Below are 18,798 nucleotides of genomic sequence, written 5' to 3'. Positions count from 1 at the left end.
TCGCTGATTCATTCTTGGACTCTTGCATTTGGGTCCCAAAGGCTTCATGGGCAGTTGCTGACTCATGGTGGCTGCCTTATCAATGGATTACCTGTAATTGCTTAGCTCCCTGACACAAAACACATTTTAATAATAATAATTTGAGACAACAGTAGAATTAATACCTCTTTTTTTAATAAGTAAGTAAGTATCTCACCCACAATCTTCCTTGACCTCCTGAGTTGGGAAAAACCTTCAGTCCTCCCTCCTGTGTCTCCTTTGCTATGATGCTCTGACCACACTCACACATTCTTGACGCTAGATAGGTGGGGGGTTTCCCCACAACAAGCAATTCTGTGACACTAGCAGGTTGTCCTACAATTTAACTCAATGCAATTCAATTCTGACACTATTTACCTAGAGATAGCATCAGATCCCACAGGTTAAGGGCTCAGTCCCACAGGACTGCTTCCCCCCACTTCAGGTGCTAATTGCAAATCCACGTTGTCACCTGTGCTTCTTGACTCATAAATCTGAGTTTCCCACAAACCCCTTCTGGAGTTCAATTAATTTGCTAGAGTGGCTCACAGAACTCAGGGAAATACTTACATTTACTCATTTGTTGAAAGATGTGATAAAGGATACAGATAAATAGCCAGATGAAGAGATACACGGGATGCGGTTTGGAAGGGTCCCGAGTGCGAACTCTCTCGCAGATTTTCAGAGGCTCCTTTTCCTGCACATTCCAGCTAAACTAGGCCACTCGCATATCCTATTATTGACTGCCATTCTTTGCCAGTACTATTCCTCTACTTTTCCTGATGGCAGGAAGGCAAGTTATTTAAGATATAAAGAAAATTAGCTCAGAGTTCAAAAGGATACATTTCAGAGACAAAATAAAAATGCTAATAACCCTTCCTGGCTCCCAGATTTAAAAAGCACTAGAATTAATTCAAAATTCCATCAGTCTTTTGCTAAATGTTCAATTAGCAAAATAACATGTCATATTTCTAATTTGGAATGGGGGGAAATGGGATAGGCTGGTGATGGGTATTAAGGAGGGCACGTATTGCATGGTGCACTGGGTGTTGTACGCAAGTAATGAATCATGGAACTTTACATCAAAAACTAGGGATGTACTGTATGGTGACTAACATAATATAATAAAAAATTATTATTAATAAAAAAATAGTATTGTTACCAAAAAAAAGGAAAGAGTATTCTATTGATTATAGTTGCACAAATTCAGGTTCTATCTCTCCTAAGTAATAACTGAGGGCAAGGACTTTGACATGTAAATCTTTTTATACTGCTCATTTTCCTTGCTGGCATGTAATAGGTTCAAAAGACATATTTTTGCTGAATGCCTGGATGAATTGAATAAAAACAATTACCCAGGTTTTTCCACAATTGGTTTTCAAAGCTAGTTTTCTACATGGTGCATTTCTTACATTTTCTATAAGAAGCTATATAATTTTTAGTAGTCATCTTGAATATTCTCAGGAAATTCCTTTAGCCGAACATTGTCCCTAACTCATTCTTTTTAAAACAATTATGATATTCATCCTTTGTTTGGATTTATCAGTTGTGTTCTAAGCGGCTTTGGAAAAGGGATAGAACCTTCTTGACAAATCTCCAAATCGCTGTATCCCCATTGTTTTTGAAATCAGCCTTCGTAAAAGCAGATACTTAGTGATAATTTCTAATGTTTGGCTGCTTTTGAATCACAGAATATTAATCCACAATATATTCTTAGACTAATATTAGTGGATGGCTTCTGCATACATGACTCACAGTATTGGTGGCAGACAGGCATTCAATCAACCAGAGATGGAAGTCATTTGGAGATAATGTTCCAAAGATAACATTCAAATCAGATATGATTTTACACAGAAATGACTTTCAAGTCTCTTTTACTCTATTCACATATTGATATGGAGTCTTGCGCTTGGCCTTTTTCGGAATCCCAAAAAGAGTGATTTGCCTACAAATGTTTGGAGGTCTAAATAGGCGGGAGAGTGTTTTAGAAGGAAGAACACTCATCATCAACTTCCGCAGGCTTCCGGAACCTGGAAGTCCTGGCTGCTATGAAGTGCGATTCTGTCCCTTATCCCCAGTGAGCCAGTGCCTCCGCATGAAATGCCATGTTTTTGTTTATTTGTATTTCGGGGGCCATTTGGCTGTAAGCTGTTGGAAGGTAGTGGCCATCTCTTATTTGTCTCGTGACTACAGCACACAACACAGCGTAGGCACTTCTGAACCTTTATTGAATAAATGGAAGGACACATGAATAAATGAAAGAAAGGAAGAAGTGAAAGACAGGAGGAAGGAAAATGAAAGAGAGAAAAGATCAGACCTAGGAACTCATTACAAGCTTGTGTGACAGGGTGTAGATGTGAAATCACCACTTCAGGAAATTCCTGTGTGCCCAGCTTGGATCTCTGCATACTTCCCACACACACATTTCAAACATGTCACTAAGTCTAATGAGTAGAGGGAGAAGGAGGGGATTGTAGCAGAGTGAATACTACCCCTCTCCCCCATAATTACCCCTGAGAGAATGAGGGGGCAGGAGGCTCTCAGGTCAAAAGGCCCGGATTTGAGTGTTTTACCTTCTTCATAGAATTTATAACTGTTGGAAAATTATGTCATTTACTGGTTCTCATGTTTTTTTCTCCCCACTAGACTGTCACCTCCACGAGGACAGAATCTTATCTGCCTTATTCACTGCTGTACCCCCAGCACCTAGTAGAGTGTTCCATAAATAGGAGCTAATACACATTTGTGGAATGAATGAATGAATGAATGAACGAATGAATCCAGATAGCAACTCTACCACTTTTAAACTGAGTGACTTTAGGCAAATGACTCATCCTTTCTGGGCCTTAGATTCTCCCCCCTTATAGAGTCATAGACAGAATGAAATAGTGTATGTAAAATATTAGCGCAGTGCCTAATACATATAAGAATTAAGAAAAACAAGCTATTGTGGCAAGAGAAATTTCAAAACATTAATAGAATTTCCCCCACAGTATTTATTCCTTTTTGCCTCTTGAAGGAGCTGGAACTTGAAGGGGCTCATTGCCTCCAGAGGCAGAAAGGACAGAGGAGTTGTTAACTGGCTTTTGGGTTTCAGAAGTCATTCATAAGTTTGACCATGAACTTTAGAGACCACCTGAGAATAAAAACAAAGCTTTTCTGTTCACCATGCCTTCCCTCTACTACTTTTCTCGCTAAATAAAAATCCTTGGATTAGCAGTTGGAAGAAATCAGAAGGAAACTTAGCTATTGTGTGTCTCTTAGAGAAGAGTAAGGAAACATTCTAGAAGTTTGTGAAAACAGAGCTAAAGGCACAGGTTGGCCTCCTTTTGCAGGGAGACAGGCCCAGGACATTTCCCAAGCCCAGAGTGGAGTAGGGATAACAGACAGGGGAGCTGCCCTAGACCAGACCCACCTCCCCAGTGCCTTGCACAACCTCAGGTAGCCAGATTTGGGTCAGGGGACCCGCCGACTGATGGGAACGACTGACTTATGCCACTGCTTACTCTCAAGGATGGCAAGACTTGGAGCAAAAATAAAAACTAAGTGTAGTCATAAAATTAAATTTCTTGAATAGTTGAGCTTCATGGCAATCGGATGAGGCTAAGGAGAAGAGGAGAAGGAAGATCTTACAATGGGCATGTGCTGTGGGTGGGACTACCCAGTTGAGAGAAAAAGATGGTGAGGCACAAGAAATGACAGTTTTACCCTTCTTAGAATCCTCCTCCTCCTCGCTCCTGGGGTCCCTCCTGTCTGGAAGCAAAAGCCACCTCTCCCTGATACTTGCTAGCTGACCAGTCTGATCTCTTTTCACCTGGATTTCCTCATCTGGAAATTGGGTATTATAATAGCTCTTGTTTGTTTTATGCTATGATGAAGTGAGATATGAAAGTTATTTATAAAATGTAAATTGCTCTAGACATGCTAGGAGTATTTGCTATTTTTCTTCTAAATAAAGACATAAATAAAGACTTCTATATATGCAGAGGACTGGTTTGCACATGGGAAAACAAAAACAAAACCTGAGTCATATTCGTGGACAAATGCTCTAGGAAGACATATGCAGTTTCAGGAATCTAAGCATAATCTGATTGTTCAATCAGGATCCTTTTATAAATAGTGTACCTGAGTGGGCAGATTCATGCAGGCTATGTAATAATGTATTTAAAGCATGGTGTTAACTAGATCTTTCTGAAGAAAATAATGGAAAGAAATATATGTATTTCTGTTTTATGTGTCTGTCTGTAAAGTTGACATTTATGGGTACTTAGGTTACATAAAGATTAATGCTGGTGACCTTATTTTTCCAGAAACAGACCTAAGAAAAGCCACTTACTCCTCAAGGTCATTTTAGGTCAATTTTGCACATTGTGGAAAAGCAGCATTGTTTACCCTCTCTACTTCTCTGGAACTCTCTGAGTTTTCCCAGGATCAAGGCAAGAACTGTGCACCCAAGTCCGTAGACCCAGGGGAGTAAAGGTTGTGCTCAGTCCTCTCCTTTTTCCTCACAGCCATGCTCTGTTGCCAATGACAGAAGTCATTCATCACTGGCAGGCTGCTGGAAAACGTGAGACTGTTGCTGCCTTGCAGGGAGGAGGACAGTTTTCTGGGGCTTGAGGTTTGTGCAGCAGGTACTATGGCAACATTCCAGATGAAGGATGCGATCAGTATGCAAATCCTCATCGCTGTCATTACAAGGCAGTTAGATTTCAACCCACTAAAGGGGTATTTTGTAATTATACCAAGCATATTTATGTTTACTACAGTTTCCTGTCTCAATTTTAAATTAAGCAGGCCCATTTTTAATGTGAAGTCTGCTTGTGTTGAACAATTTAGGAATAGATAATGATTCTCTTTACATTTAGGTGATATTAAAAAGTTGTGTGTGTGTGTGTGCGTGTGTGTGTATTTTCCTGTCTTTAGCAACTTGAAAACAGAAATACAGCAATTTGTAAGCACTAAAGACAAATACTTTCTACTTTTGTGTTATCGTATAGTTTCTTCTTCTCTTCTTATGATGTCCTGTGTATTTGGGGGTTTTTTGACTGAAGAATATTTTATACCTAGTGCCTTACTAATTATACAAATTCAAGTGAACTTTACGAAGTACAAATAAGAACAAGAATGACAGTTCAAACCATTATAAGAAAACTGGCTTTCTGCTCGGTAAGATCAACTGGAAACACAATTCTAAAGAACAGAACTGTTATACGGCCTTTCCTTGAAGGTTCCATTCGATCTCCTTCCCTGGAAACCTGGGGCTCCGTTTTCCATCTACAGAGAGCAGGGTTGGGTAAAAATCTCTGCTCCCTGCCAATGGTGAGAGCTGGTGGTTTCCGGTTCTGCTGTGTTTGGAGAGCCATGCTCATGTTTATGAAGATAGTATGCATCAAGCAGTCATGCATTCACCCTCCTCTGAACCAAAGCACCCGATTCACTCCGCCCATCAGGACATGAACCAATCACATGTATTAGACCTTTCTTCTGTTTATAAATTTTGTATTTATTGTCATTTGATTCTTAAATTACTAAATGTTTCCTATTGGCATATATGAAGTCTCCATCTGCTTGAATAGCCTGCCTGTGTCTCCCTCACCTATTTCGCCATATCTTAACATCAGGCTGGTATAAAGCAGGTAAGGATGTGTTGATCTGCTTTGCTGACTCTTGGCTAGGTGTTAGCCAGGAAAGAAGAAGCTCCGTGACAGCAGCCTACCTGTGAGCATGCCTTCATTCACCACACAGCTTCCGTCCAGCAGAACAGCGTCACAGGGCAACGAAAGCTTTCCTGGAAGAAGAAGAGTATCTCCAGGAACCAAGAGACGGGAGTCCAGCTCCTGCAAACCTACACAACAGCAAAGTTTCCGTGACTGGCTGATCTTTTCCCGTTTTTACTGAAAAATGCAAGTGGCTGAGAATGCTTAACCAACCTGTTGACCAAGGACTGCTCTACACATTCATCCGCCCCAGCTCCTCTCTGCTCATTTGCAAAATCATAGAAACCAGGATTAGGGATTCAATTCCACCAGAGCAACAAGATCCCATCTCGATCTTAGTAGTTAGGACAGTGCTCTGCCCACAGGAGATACTCAAGGCTACTGGTCATCTGAGAGGTGCCCCTTTACTGCTACTTACTTGCTGGGGCTGGGCTCCCGACCCCCTGTGGCACACTCTGTCTTTGGATTGGGGCCTAGTGTAAAGCACTCAGACAGCATCTGCTGCCCTGGGGTGCAGCTCCTCACTCCTTGCAAAGAGCCATGGCCACCCCACCCCAGAGAAAAATGCCAAATGTCCAGCCAGCCATTTACAAGAATTATTTAGGCCTGGCTTGTGGATAACAGATTGAAATGTTATGATTCAGCGTCTGTTTGGGATGGTTAGTCGAGGAAATCAAAAAGCCTTAAGAAGGCTTACCCAGTAACATTCAAATGAGTGAAGTATGGAAGGCAGAGGGAACTGGAAGCAACCCAGACACTGCGTGGAAATGGTTCAATCAGGACGGGCATGCAAGGTACCCAGGGTACAAAATTCAGTGAGATGCTCACCTTCTGGGTCTTGCAAATACAGGCCAACTTTTACATGATCTTTCCTCCTTCAGTTTTGCATCTTAGAGCCATATTTGCCTCACTTTAGCCCCAGCCCTGGGTTTAATCAGAGGAGAATTTTCTCCTTGACTAATAACCAATAACAAATGAGACTGATTCCTCCGTGAAATAGTAGGCTGCTGAAGCCGGCAGAACATAGCACTTACCTGTGCCCTTGACCATGACTGTAACTCGCACTTTGTTGTGATCCTCCACGAGGTTGTGCAGCTTAACTGATTGCTGTCAATTCAAAGTCAACGTTTAAATCTCAGATAGTCCCTAACTCGAAAACCGCATGATCTCAATACAGTACATACAGAGCGTTCCATCACCGCCAAAGCTACTGTGGGCAAAGCCTCAAGTTCTACTTCGGATGCTTCTGCTTCCTTGCCCCACCCAACTCCTACCTGAGCCGCCCCCGACCTGTAGCAACAAATATGCTAATTAGTTTAATATTATTTCAATTCCAGGATACTTAATGCACAGCCACCAGGCCCAAGGACCAACGCTCAGGCCCCGAGGCTGCGTGCCTCGAGCACTCACGATGAAGCGGAGGAAGAAAAGCAAGTCCATGAGAGGGTTACTTTCCCTCTCGGCACCTGTTTCCCTGTCTATAAAACAGCAGAGCTGAAGTCGATCTTTCCATGGCAAGAGTCTGGAAATGTTTGGGTTGTGTTTTGATTTTTATGTGGAACAGCCATCCCTTCCTTAATGAACTGGTGGGTTTTCGTCTTGGGGAAGTCTGCAGACCGGAGCCACGCTGCTCCGTTTGGAAGCCTGGTGCTTCCGCTTAGGCATTATTCAGCCTGTTTAACCTCCCCTTCCTCATCTGAAAGTGGAGATAACTAGCAGTATCTGTTTCAGACGGCTTTTAAAATTTAGTTAGTGCTTATCTTAGTTATCCCTTTGGATAGTACTCACTACCGTGGTAAGAGCTCATCAAGTGTTGATGATTAATAAGAAAACTGTTGGGGCGCCTGGGTGGCTCAGTCGTTAAGCGTCTGCCTTCGGCTCAGGGCATGATCCTGGAGTCCTGGGATCGAGTCCCACATCAGGCTCCTCTGCTGAGAGCCTGCTCCTTCCTCTCCCTCTCCCCCTGCTTGTGTTCCCTCTCTCAGCGGCTCTCTCTCTCTCTGTCAAGTAAATTAAAAAATAATAATAATAGTAAGAAAACTGTTGCTAGAAAAACAATTGTCTAAGTGCATCAGCAGGGAGATTCTCTTGGGGTGGAATTCACTGAGCTATGACCCTGTGCAAAGTGGAGGAAATGGAAGCAGCCTGGAGAAGTGGAGGCAGAGTCTCCTGGGAAAACTCGGAATCCTGAAGGCAGAGCTGAGAGGACATGTTGTCCACACAGTTCCCCATATCGACTGTAGGGGGCGCCATCGGCCGGGCATTTCTGGAAGGCACTGCCCCCTTCCGTAGGGATGTAAGTTACTTGGATACTCGTAAGTAGAAGAGATCTAAATACTGTCAACAGTACTGAAACACAGCCTAACCTAACTCGAGTATAAAACTTTTCCTTTCAGGTGTTAGGGTAAATTATTTTATCTGTCCTATTGATGATTTTTAGCCAACGGTAGCTAATGTCACCGGACTAAGACAAGCATTACACACAATTATGTAACTTTCCTCTTGAGAAATAATAATAAATTCCCTACTTTTATTTATACAGAACAAATTATTGTTTACTTCAGTTTTTTATGAAAAGCTACACTTCCAACATTTGGACCAATTGAGTGGAAGAAGTGATACGACCGTTAGGTGCATAGTCAGTGCCCTAACTTGACTTCCCGAGGCTTGCCGACAGGGGCATCTATTTTAATGATGCATAATAGTGAGGAAGTCAGCCTTGGTTCTGTGACAAGAAAACTAGATTCAGTCAGGATTCCTGAGTTGTCGGTCAGGTTACCCACTAACCAGCCTTGTACCCGTATATAAGAAATTCCACTTTATAAGTTAAGTTGTTCCTTCTCCCTAAACAGTTAACATTGAATTGAATCATTTTCAATTACCTTCCAAAACTGAACATGGTCTGATACTGATTTATTTAGCATATCAGAGATTTATTCAAAGCCCCCAAGGCTTCATAGAAGAAATACCCAGTGTTTATAATGGCTCATATTATTATTATTTTTAAACAGTTTAGAACATTAAGCAACTACTCTGTGCCAGGCACTGCTGTAAGCATTTGGAATGTGTTGCTTGATTTTTTTTTTTTTTACTCCTGAAACTAATCCAAGGATGAAAATATTATCATCTCCAATGTACATATTACAAAATAAAAGCCAAACAAAACCAAAACCAAAACAAAATAGGGACTTGAAAATGTTAAAGTAACTTGCCTGCAACCATTTACTTCCTAAGTATTAAGATTGACAATAAAACCCCTGTTCATCTGACTCTAAAGTCTTTACTGTTGATGAATACATTCTCTGAAAGTGCTTGAAAATAGCTTTTTTCCTTTAAGAAGATAAATAACCTTCCTTATAAATTTCTTTAAGTTACTTTCTTGCTTAGCAGACTCTTTTAGTCAATGCCATGATAACTTCAACCTAGCTTAAGACGATGATAATCAACACATTTGGAAGTGGTGAAGTATGAGTTCATAATGATTGACTGTAACTCTCAAAACTCATTATGGCTTTAAGCTGGATTTATTCATCAGGCTTAGCGTTTGTGAAACCTGCCATGCTTCTCTGTCTTTGTTCAAGCTAATACCTGGAATGTTCACCCAGGTTTTCTGCTAGCAAATTCTTTCAAATCCTTCACATAAAGCCCTGCTCAAATGTCACCTCCACTCTATAAGTCACCAGCATCCCCAGAATGAATTAATTGGTCTGCTCTCTGTGTTTCCACCTGTGTTAATGAACTGGTCACATTCCATTACAGCTGTTTTCTTGTCAGGTCTCCTCTGTGAAGCAGGCACTTCAAAGAAGAGACAAGGACTCATCCAGGTACCCCAGGAGACTATCACATAGTAGGCCCTCAGCAAACATTTATTTAATAGAACTGAATTAGTTGACTTTTCCCAACAACACTGGAGAAGGATAATGTAAGCATCCTCTTTGAGCTAATGTACCGGGAAACTCTACAAACACAGGTTTCTATGACAACCAACCAGTTCCGAGAAAGCAAGAGCTGTGATGCTTGCTGTGATTTGAAAGCTCCCCTCCTGATTTTCATTAGGCCCCCTCTGGTTTCTCCAGTTCCTGTTTAGTGGGACCAGGATCAGTTTCCAAGAGTAATTTGCATATTGTTATTATTTGGCATCTGTTGCTGTTTGTCCTTGTGTTTTGCTGTGGTTGGATTTCCTCCAAAGATGAGCAATGAGGGCATTAACTCAGGTATCTTTTGAGCCCAGCTTGGTCATGACTGAAGTGAGGTCAGGTATCTCTGAGCGCTATTTCTAGTGGCCGCCTGTGGAGTTAACAACCGAGTATAGGAGAGCTCAGTGTAAATACAGTTAAATGCCAGCTCAACTTGCACTCACACCTGCACCGAACTTGTTAGGGGCTGCCAGGGGGTGTTTCTTGGCTTAGGCAAGGTTACTCTCTCTTTGCAGCATGAGTTGGGGCTAGAGTAGATGCAGGAAGATACCTTAGTCCACTCCCGCCAACACCACTTCCCCTCCTGCAATTTTCAAAGGCTGGTATTTGTATAGCAGGATTTGGAGATGGCTGGAGATGCTCCTTCCATTCCTGGCAACCCCTTTCCCCAATCTTTTTGTAATAAAATTATCAAACAATCACTTACTGCTGCAAGGAAACTCATAGGTTGCTTTGAAATTTTGCTCCGCGGGACAGTATGAAGTACTTGACTTGGAATCAGGAAACCTGGGGCCGTGGTCTGTAGGGCCACCTTTACATGGCAAGTCTGAGCAAGTCACTCTAGCTCCCTGATTGTTCCTGTCCCTCCCTCTCAGGTGGTGGGAGGAGACAACAATCACAAGTGTATCATTTTCAAGTTTGCGCTGCGCCACACAAGCACATCTGTTATGAGTAGGGGAGCCCATGGCAAATTTTAAAGTACTAAAGAAATATTGATTGAGGATTTGTGACTTAAACCGCAGAGCTACAGTTTCAGGAAACTGGCTTATTTTGTATAGTGTTACATGCTGCCTTACAGGGTGGGCCAGATAAGCTTTTGATAACAAATAAGAACTTTAATGGGATTAGCGGCTCCTTGTAAAAGAACTCTTTGGCAGTACTGAGATCAAGTGAAGTTCCCAGGCCAGTCACTATTTTAAGCAAAGGCATTTAGGGATTATTAAGATGTGGAACCTGAATGTTCGAGATTCATTAAGGATTTTAAAATAAATATTAAGAAAATTACAAATGGAAAAAAAAGAGCATACCTACATTGGAAAGAGGAGAATTTTATAAGCAAAACAGGAAACCCAAGGGGTTCCTGGGTGGCTCAGTCATTAAGCGTCTGCCTTGGGCTCAGGTCATGATCCCAGCGTTCTGGGATCCATCTGGGATTGATCCCCACATGGGGCTCCCTGCTCAGTGGGAAGCCTGCTTCTTCCTCTCCCACTCCCCCTGCTTATGTTCCCTCTCTCACTGCCTCTCTCTGTCAAATAAATAAATAAAATCTTTAAAACAAAACAAAACAAAAAACAGGAAGCCCAAAAACCCAGAGAAGGAAAAAAGAAACATATTTGACTACATACATTTTTAAATATCTGGGAAAAGTCAAGATCAAAAGAAAAAAGATTAAAAAATGAAACTTTTCCACATGTATGATGGCTATAAAGAGATAGTAAATAGAAAGCAAAAGTGCAAACATCTATTCAGAAAAAATGTCTCTAATCTCACTAATAATCAGCAAAATGTAAATTAAAACATCGATGGGACACAATTTTTAAAAAATGTTAGATTGAAAAATTTTAAACATCAATATATAACACCCAATGCTGGCAAGGATCTGGGGAAACGGATACTCTCATATGTTGCTGTTATTTTACTTGAAGAAAATAATATCTCAGTATCTATTAATATCCAAAAAATACATATCTTTTGATTCAACAACCTCACTTTTGGTTGCTTTGCCAGAAACAAAAAATTGTGAACACTAATATGTAAGGACACGTCTCTATTGTAGTTGTGTGTAATTCAACATACTTGTGGCAAAAATCGGAGTGGAAACCCCTTATTTTCCATTCCTTATTTGTGGCCCGGGGAAAGTAATAGAACCCGTACGGTGAGACCTAAAAAAACAGAGTATAGCCTCCACCATTTACAGCTGAGGAAAGTGAACCCAGGGAAAACAGAGCCCCGAGAGTCATACAAGGAGTGAGCCAGTGGTCATTAGCTGCCTGTGGCCATATTCCCATGATGCTTCCTTGTTCACGTTATAGGGCTCCTCCCTTCCATCTCTGTGCTCTCTCCTATCTGTCCATTGCCAGCCCCACTCCAGACATAATAATAAAAACAACAGCAGTAATACCAGTGATACCAAGAACTAACATTTGGTGAATGTCTACTATGTACCAGGAATATAAATATTCAAATTCATGGTTTCATTTAGTTCTCTCCACTGTAACATCGACACACACACCCCCACACCACTTATAGATGAGGAAGCTGATTATAATAGAGTCAAGTAACACAAATAGGAGAGGTGAGGTGGAGGGGCTCCTGGGTGGCTCAGTCGTTAAGAGTCTGCCTTCGGCTCAGGGCCTGATCCCAGGGTCCTGGGATTGAGCCCCACATCAGGCTCCAAGATCTGCTGGGAGCCTGCTTCTTTCTCTCCCACTCCCCCTGCTTGTGTTCCCTCTCTCACTGGTTGTCTCCCTCTCTGTCAAATAAATAAATAAAATCTTAAAAAAAAAAAAAAGGAGAGGTGAGGGGGAGATTTTAACTGGGCTAGATAAGATCTCCCTGCCAAAAGTTCTGTATTTTTCCTGAGACATTTAGATGGTTTGTGATGATATATTCAGTGAGTGTATGTAGATGTCTTCCCAGTGGAACGAAGGACGTGGGGGAAAGACTGTATTCACTGAAGCCAGGAAGTATATGAACGGCTTGCAGGTATCAAATTAGATATTCTAGTAAAGCAAAGATTTCTCAAAATCCGGACACTAGAAATTCTATTCGTGGGCTTCACATTACATACCTTTATCATAAGACCAAGGTAAAAGCTTAGGACACTATAGTTTCCTATCATGGCTGGCAGACTATGTCAGATCTTTTATTGTCCTGGGACTATTTTCATGCTTTCGCTCAAAAGCTTAGACTTCACCAAAAGGACTGTCACTCTTACCTTCCCCCCCCCCACCCCAGGAGAAAGTATTTGCCAGGAAGAAAGTATTTACCAGGGGGAAATTCAAATCAAAACCACCTTGAGATGCCACCTTACACCAGTTACAATGGCAAAAATTGACAAGGCAGGAAACAACAAATGTTGGAGAGGATGTGGAGAAAGGGGATCCCTCTTACATTGTTAGTGGGAATGCAAGTTGGTACAGCCACTTTGGAAAACAGTGTGGAGGTCCCTTAAAATGTTAAAATGATACCCTATATCCAGCATTGCACTACTGGGTATTTACCCAAAAGATACAGACGTAGTGAAGAGGAGGGCCATATGCACCCCAATGTTCATAGCATCATTGTCCACAATAGCCAAATTGTGGAAGGAGCTGAGATGCCCTTCAACAGATGACTGGATTAAGAAGCTGTGGTCCAGGGGTGCCTGGGTGGCACAGCGGTTAAGCGTCTGCCTTTGGCTCAGGGCGTGATCCCAGTGTTCTGGGATCGAGCCCCACGTCACTCTTCCGCTATGAGCCTGCTTCTTCCTCTCCACTCCTGCTTGTGTTCCCTCTCTCGCTGGCTGTCTCTCTCTCTCTCTGTCGAATAAATAAATAAAATCTTAAAAAAAAAAAAAAAGAAGCTGTGGTCCATATATACAATGGAATATTACTCAGCCATCAGAAAGAACGATTACACAACATTTGCAGCAACATGGATGGGACTGGAGGAGATTATGCTAAACAAAATAAGTCAAGCAGAGAAAGACAATTACCATATGGTTTCACTCATTTATGGAACATAAGAAATAGGAAGATCGGTAGAAGGAAGGGAAGAATGAGGGGGGGTAAACAGAAGGGGGAATGAACCATGAGAGACTGTGGACTCTGGGAAACAAACTGAGGGCTTCATAGGGGAGGGGGGTGGGGGATTGGGCTAGGCCGGTGATGGGTATTAAGGAAAGCACATATTGCATGGAGCACTGGTGTTATACACAAGTAATGAATCAAGGAACACTACATCAAAAACTAAGGATGTACTGTATGGTGACTAACATAACATAATAAAAATTGTAAAAAAAAATTAAAAAAAAAAGTATTTACCAGGGAGAAAGTATTTGCCACTATCAAATGCAGTGTGCTGGCCACTGTTAATATTTTTGTGATTTAAATTAGTTTGCGAAAAAATACACGGGGGCATTCATTTTTAAAAAGGAAAAAAAAAAACAAACACGAAAACAAATAAACAAAAGAAAGCCCTTGTTGTCCTCACTCTCCAGTTCACAGTATTTCCATTCGTTTAGCTTCTCATTTTTAGATCCTGTTTTCTAACTCTACATACTTCTTGCCTTTCTTTCATTTCTCATCAAACATTTCATAACTCAAAATTTGTAGGATCTAAAACCCGATAAAGAGCCAATATTAGACCTAATATTTGTTGAGTGACTGAAATAGAGTTGGAATAAAAGGTCCCTTTCAGTGAGGCTTGTGTCAATGCCCCATGTCTGCCTTACTGACAGGTGCGCAGAGCTTACTCTGCGGACATCGAGAATTTGTCTCTCCTCTCACACTTACGTTTCACTTCCATCTCCAGCAGTGGTACTAGCTTTCTGCTGAGGAAATATTGCCCATGCAGTAGAATTTCATTTTATGAGGATCCAGAAGCCCCGATTCTCTCACAAACCTACTTTGTGATCTGGAACAAACTCTCTGGATCTTAGCTTCCTTACCTCTTGATGAAGGATGAAAGTTTGAGACAAGATGGTTTCAACAGGTCAGTAGGATTGACAGACTGACATATCGTGCTGTACCACCACCCGCCCCCAACCCCATGTATACAAAGCTAATTCCACACTCAATTTTTTAAAAATATACAATAAATACAGAGAGACATCTTTTAGGAGTGGCCTCATGATTCAGCTTGATGACTCTTAAGCAAAGTTGCAGAACATTTTCTAGAAAGATGCTGCGGGAAGCTGAGACTTGCTGGTGCTATGGAGTTACAAGTAATCAAGATAATTCTATTTCAGAATGCATTGTTATATCATAGATAAGACTGATTTTTAAAAAAAGGAAGTCTTTAAATGACTGTAAGATGAACAATAATGGAAAGTTACTATGCTGGCATCATTAATCCATCGCAGCATTCTTTCCCACCATACTCAGACACCACCTCGGAGTCCTTCCAAACATAGTATGCCCTTTAGCCTTCAGTCGATAATCGGACTTTGCAAGGACGTTTTCATCTACCCCAGTCCTGAAACACTCCTCCTGAGATCCCTCATTGAGTAAGACCTTGCCTTTTGCTTTATGGCGTAAGTTTAACAAAGCAACTCCTTGCTCTCCGTGGAAATCTTGTAGGTTTTGCTGCTTGGGCACCAGAAGCTAAATAGAATCCCACTGTGATTTCAGCTCTTACCTGTCGCAAATCATACACACTTAAAACAATGGAGATAATAGACAAGATGATGATGGCCACAGAGTATTCCACGTAACCTTGAGACAGCCACAAAGTTAGGGTAAAGGCTTGGAACACGTAGAATGGATTTAAAACCTGCAGATACAAAAACAGCATTTGAGTCACTCGCATGGGCCTTGGTGACAATCAGGACAATGTCATTTCTTTATAGAATTTTTTTTTTTTTTTTTACTTTTTACAACACACAACGATCTTTAGTATTTAGGAATTCACTTAGAACTCAATTTCGGTAGAGACAATGTCAAGCACAGAGAATGTGCTATGGTGGAAGCAAAGTTATTTTAAACACTCAGAGCCTGGCCACAAATTGATCATTCTTATTTATTTTGAATTTTGAAAAATATTTTAGGGGCACATGGGTGGCTGTGTTGGTTAAGTGTCTGCCTTCGACTCAGGTCATGATCCCGGGGTCTTGCGATGGAGTCCTGCATCGAGCTCCCTACTCAATGGGGAGCCTGCTTCTCCCTCTCCCTCTGGCCCCCCCACTTATGCTTTCTCGCTCTCTGTCTTTTGAATAAATAAACAAAATATTTAAAAACAAAAAAAGAAAAAATATTTTATCAATAACAAAATCTAACAACTTATCTTTTTAAGCAATATTTACCCATAATGGAGGAGAACCATAATCTAGTCTCTTTTTGAAACAAAGTTCAACTGTGACCATTTTTATTGCATTCTTCATGTGATCACATGCTGCAGATTGAGTCAAGGTGTATGAGGAAAATGCAAGACTGCACTTGTATCCAGGTCATTTAAAAATAACAGACTCTTCATGTCACAGGTCTTAGCAAGATGCTCTGAGAGTCAGGCAAGTCAGCACAGGTCTGCCCTTGAACAGGGAGGGATCGTCATACCCACAGCTGTGGGGAAAACCATGGGCAGAATGTATCCCCAGCCCAAAGCTGGCCATCCATGCGTGTAGCTTTTTGGTCTCTTTATAACACTTTTAACTTTTTTTAATCCCTCAGTTGTCCCCATTTTGGTCCTGCTGACCCCACTATTAATAATGATAGCAGAGAGAGCAAACTTGAGGAGCTCGTGTCATGTGATGTATACACATAGTGTGAATTAAAGAGCCCATCTGAGCAAAACAAGGATTGTTTTCTAGATGAAGAGCTCTTCATGATGATTATTAATTAGATGAAATATTACCTAAACTGGTACCACTCTTTTTTATCTCTACTTTCTATAATTCTCTAGTATGTTAAATAAACTTCTCCTTTAGTCCCCAAAATGAACTGACTTCAGGTTAATAAATTAATAGGCTGTATCTTAAAGAGTTCCTTAAACCCTTGGATATGTTTTGTATATTAACAAAGCTTTTGTTCCTTAATGTTTCTTATTATTTCCATTGCAACATGCTTTTCTTACAAATTATAGCTCTTCTGTCTGCTTGGCATTAAATGCTCTAATTGTAGATTATGCACTGATGATAAAATGATTCTGAGTTTATATAAACTCAGTAGAAAATTGTTAAATACTTCTTGTATAAGAAACGGCACCATCATAATTAATTTAGCTCCCTTATTCAATATTCTTTTGAAACCAAACACAAAATAGTTTTATCTGCTCTTCTCCTACTAACAGCCTCGTAAGTAGGTGGAGAAAATACTAACACTCCTTTCAAAATAGACCAAATTGACACCTGGGAGAATCTTTGGCAGTTTGAAAATGAATAAGAAGTTTAAAAAGCAGCATGCTTTTTGATAGAGGAGGAGACTGTGCATATGTGGGGGCAATGCGTAAATGGGAAAATCTCTTCCAATCAATTTTTCTGTGAACCTTGGATTGCTCTAAAAAAGAAGTCTAATAAAACATTATTTTGAAGAATGACCATGCTAAACAAAATGTCCATCACTGTGAATTAGAAATAGATTAGAAACATGCACCATGGACCGGAGCCTAGCACAATCAGCCCACCGGTTTCCACACAAGTACTGGAGAGTGATGGCTAGGAGCTCAGTGCTATGGCGAATAAGACAAACAGTGCTCCACAACTGGCAGGGGACCAAACCAGGCTTGCCCTCCCCCCCCCCACCCCGCCCCAGAGCAGAGACCAAGAAAAGTCACAACCAGCGACAGTTCCCTAGCAGAGGGTGGAGTGGGAAACAACAGAGTTCATGGTGCAACTGGGAACTTAGCCAAACTCCAACTGGCTCAGGGCCTATGTCTACTAGATCCCGGGGAACAGAGTCCCAAACCCCAGGAGAGGCCCTGGTTCTGATTCAGGAGCCACGGGGACCATTAAGAGGCAGGCAAACTCAGAGCCATCTAGAAGGGTGAGTGAACACAAGAGAAAGAGAGAAATGTAGGCAGGGGAAGTCCCACTTAAGGGGAGCTCACCACCAACCCCAACTAATAATAATAACTTCAAAGTACACAAAGAAAATATTCCAAAAAATAAATAAATAAACCCACTAACAAAGAAAAAAGTCATTCTCAAGAAAATTGATATAATAGAGTAACATGAGAAAGATCAAACGAATACAATTAAAATGATCAAAAAGATCTTAGAAGTAATAACATTATCCCCACCACCACCATTACAATCACCATCAAAAACATAAGAAAAAAGAAAAAGGAAAATTATGAAACAGGAATCTGTTTCTCACACGGAATGGGATTTTTTAAAAGCGGATTTTACTTTAAAACAAGTGGCTATTGAAAAGGACCAGTTAGAAATACCAGTAGAAATACTTTTAGAAAAGTGCCTGGGTGGCTCAGTTGATTGTGTCTGACTCTTGATTTTGGCTCAGGTCATTATCTCAGGGTCATGAGATTGAGCCCCACAACAGGCTCCATGCTCAGTGGGGAGTCTGTTCACGATTTTCTCTCCCTCTGCCCCTCTCCCCACTTGTGAGCTCTTTCTCTCTGACTCTCTCTCACTTTCTCTCCCTCTCTTTTTCAAATAAATAAATAAATAAATCTTTAAAAAAAATCCTGGAATAAAAATATATATTTATTGAAATATCAAAAAAAAAAAGAGTGATTTGTAGTTTCTAGAATATAGATCCTTTACGTCTCTGGTTAAGTTAATTCCAAGGTAACGTATGATTTTTGGTGCTATTGTAAATGGGATGGATTCCCTAATTTCTCTTTCTTCAGTCTCATTGTTTGTGTACCCATGGAATGGGAGACTATATTTGCAAATGATACTACAGATAAAAGACTGGTATCCAAGATCTACAAAGAACTTCTCAAACTCAATACACGAGAAACAAATAAATCATAAAATGGGCAGAAGATATGAACAGACACTTTTTCAGTGAAGACATACAAATGGTTAACAGACACATGAAAAAATGTTCAAAATCATTAGCCATCAGGGTAATTCAAATCAAAACCACACTGAGATACCACCTTACGCCAGTTAGAATGGCAAAAATTGACAAGGCAAGAAACAACAATTGTTGGAGAGGATGTGGAGAAAGGGGATCCCTCCTCCATTGTTGGTGGGAATGCAAGTT

At 40.9% G+C, this 18,798-nt stretch overlaps 1 protein-coding gene across 1 annotated transcript in view; it reads right to left on the bottom strand.

The window, feature by feature from the left end:
* Positions 1-18,798, bottom strand: part of ATP13A5 (ATPase 13A5) — a 97,776-nt gene that overhangs the window by 58,010 nt on the left and 20,968 nt on the right. The window contains exons 7-9 of the mRNA XM_040621734.1: positions 15,272-15,406; positions 6,770-6,842; positions 5,735-5,863 (exon numbers count right to left, since the gene is read on the bottom strand). Coding sequence (XP_040477668.1) covers positions 5,735-5,863; positions 6,770-6,842; positions 15,272-15,406 — 337 coding nt within the window. The remainder of the gene's footprint in view (positions 1-5,734; positions 5,864-6,769; positions 6,843-15,271; positions 15,407-18,798) is intronic.

The sequence above is a fragment of the Ursus maritimus genome, unplaced genomic scaffold, assembly GCF_017311325.1.
Source record: "Ursus maritimus isolate PB19 unplaced genomic scaffold, ASM1731132v1 scaffold_4, whole genome shotgun sequence".
Lineage (NCBI taxonomy): Eukaryota > Metazoa > Chordata > Mammalia > Carnivora > Ursidae > Ursus > Ursus maritimus.
The sequence above is the reverse complement of the archived record's forward strand: the minus strand, read 5'-3'. Positions and strand labels throughout refer to the sequence as shown.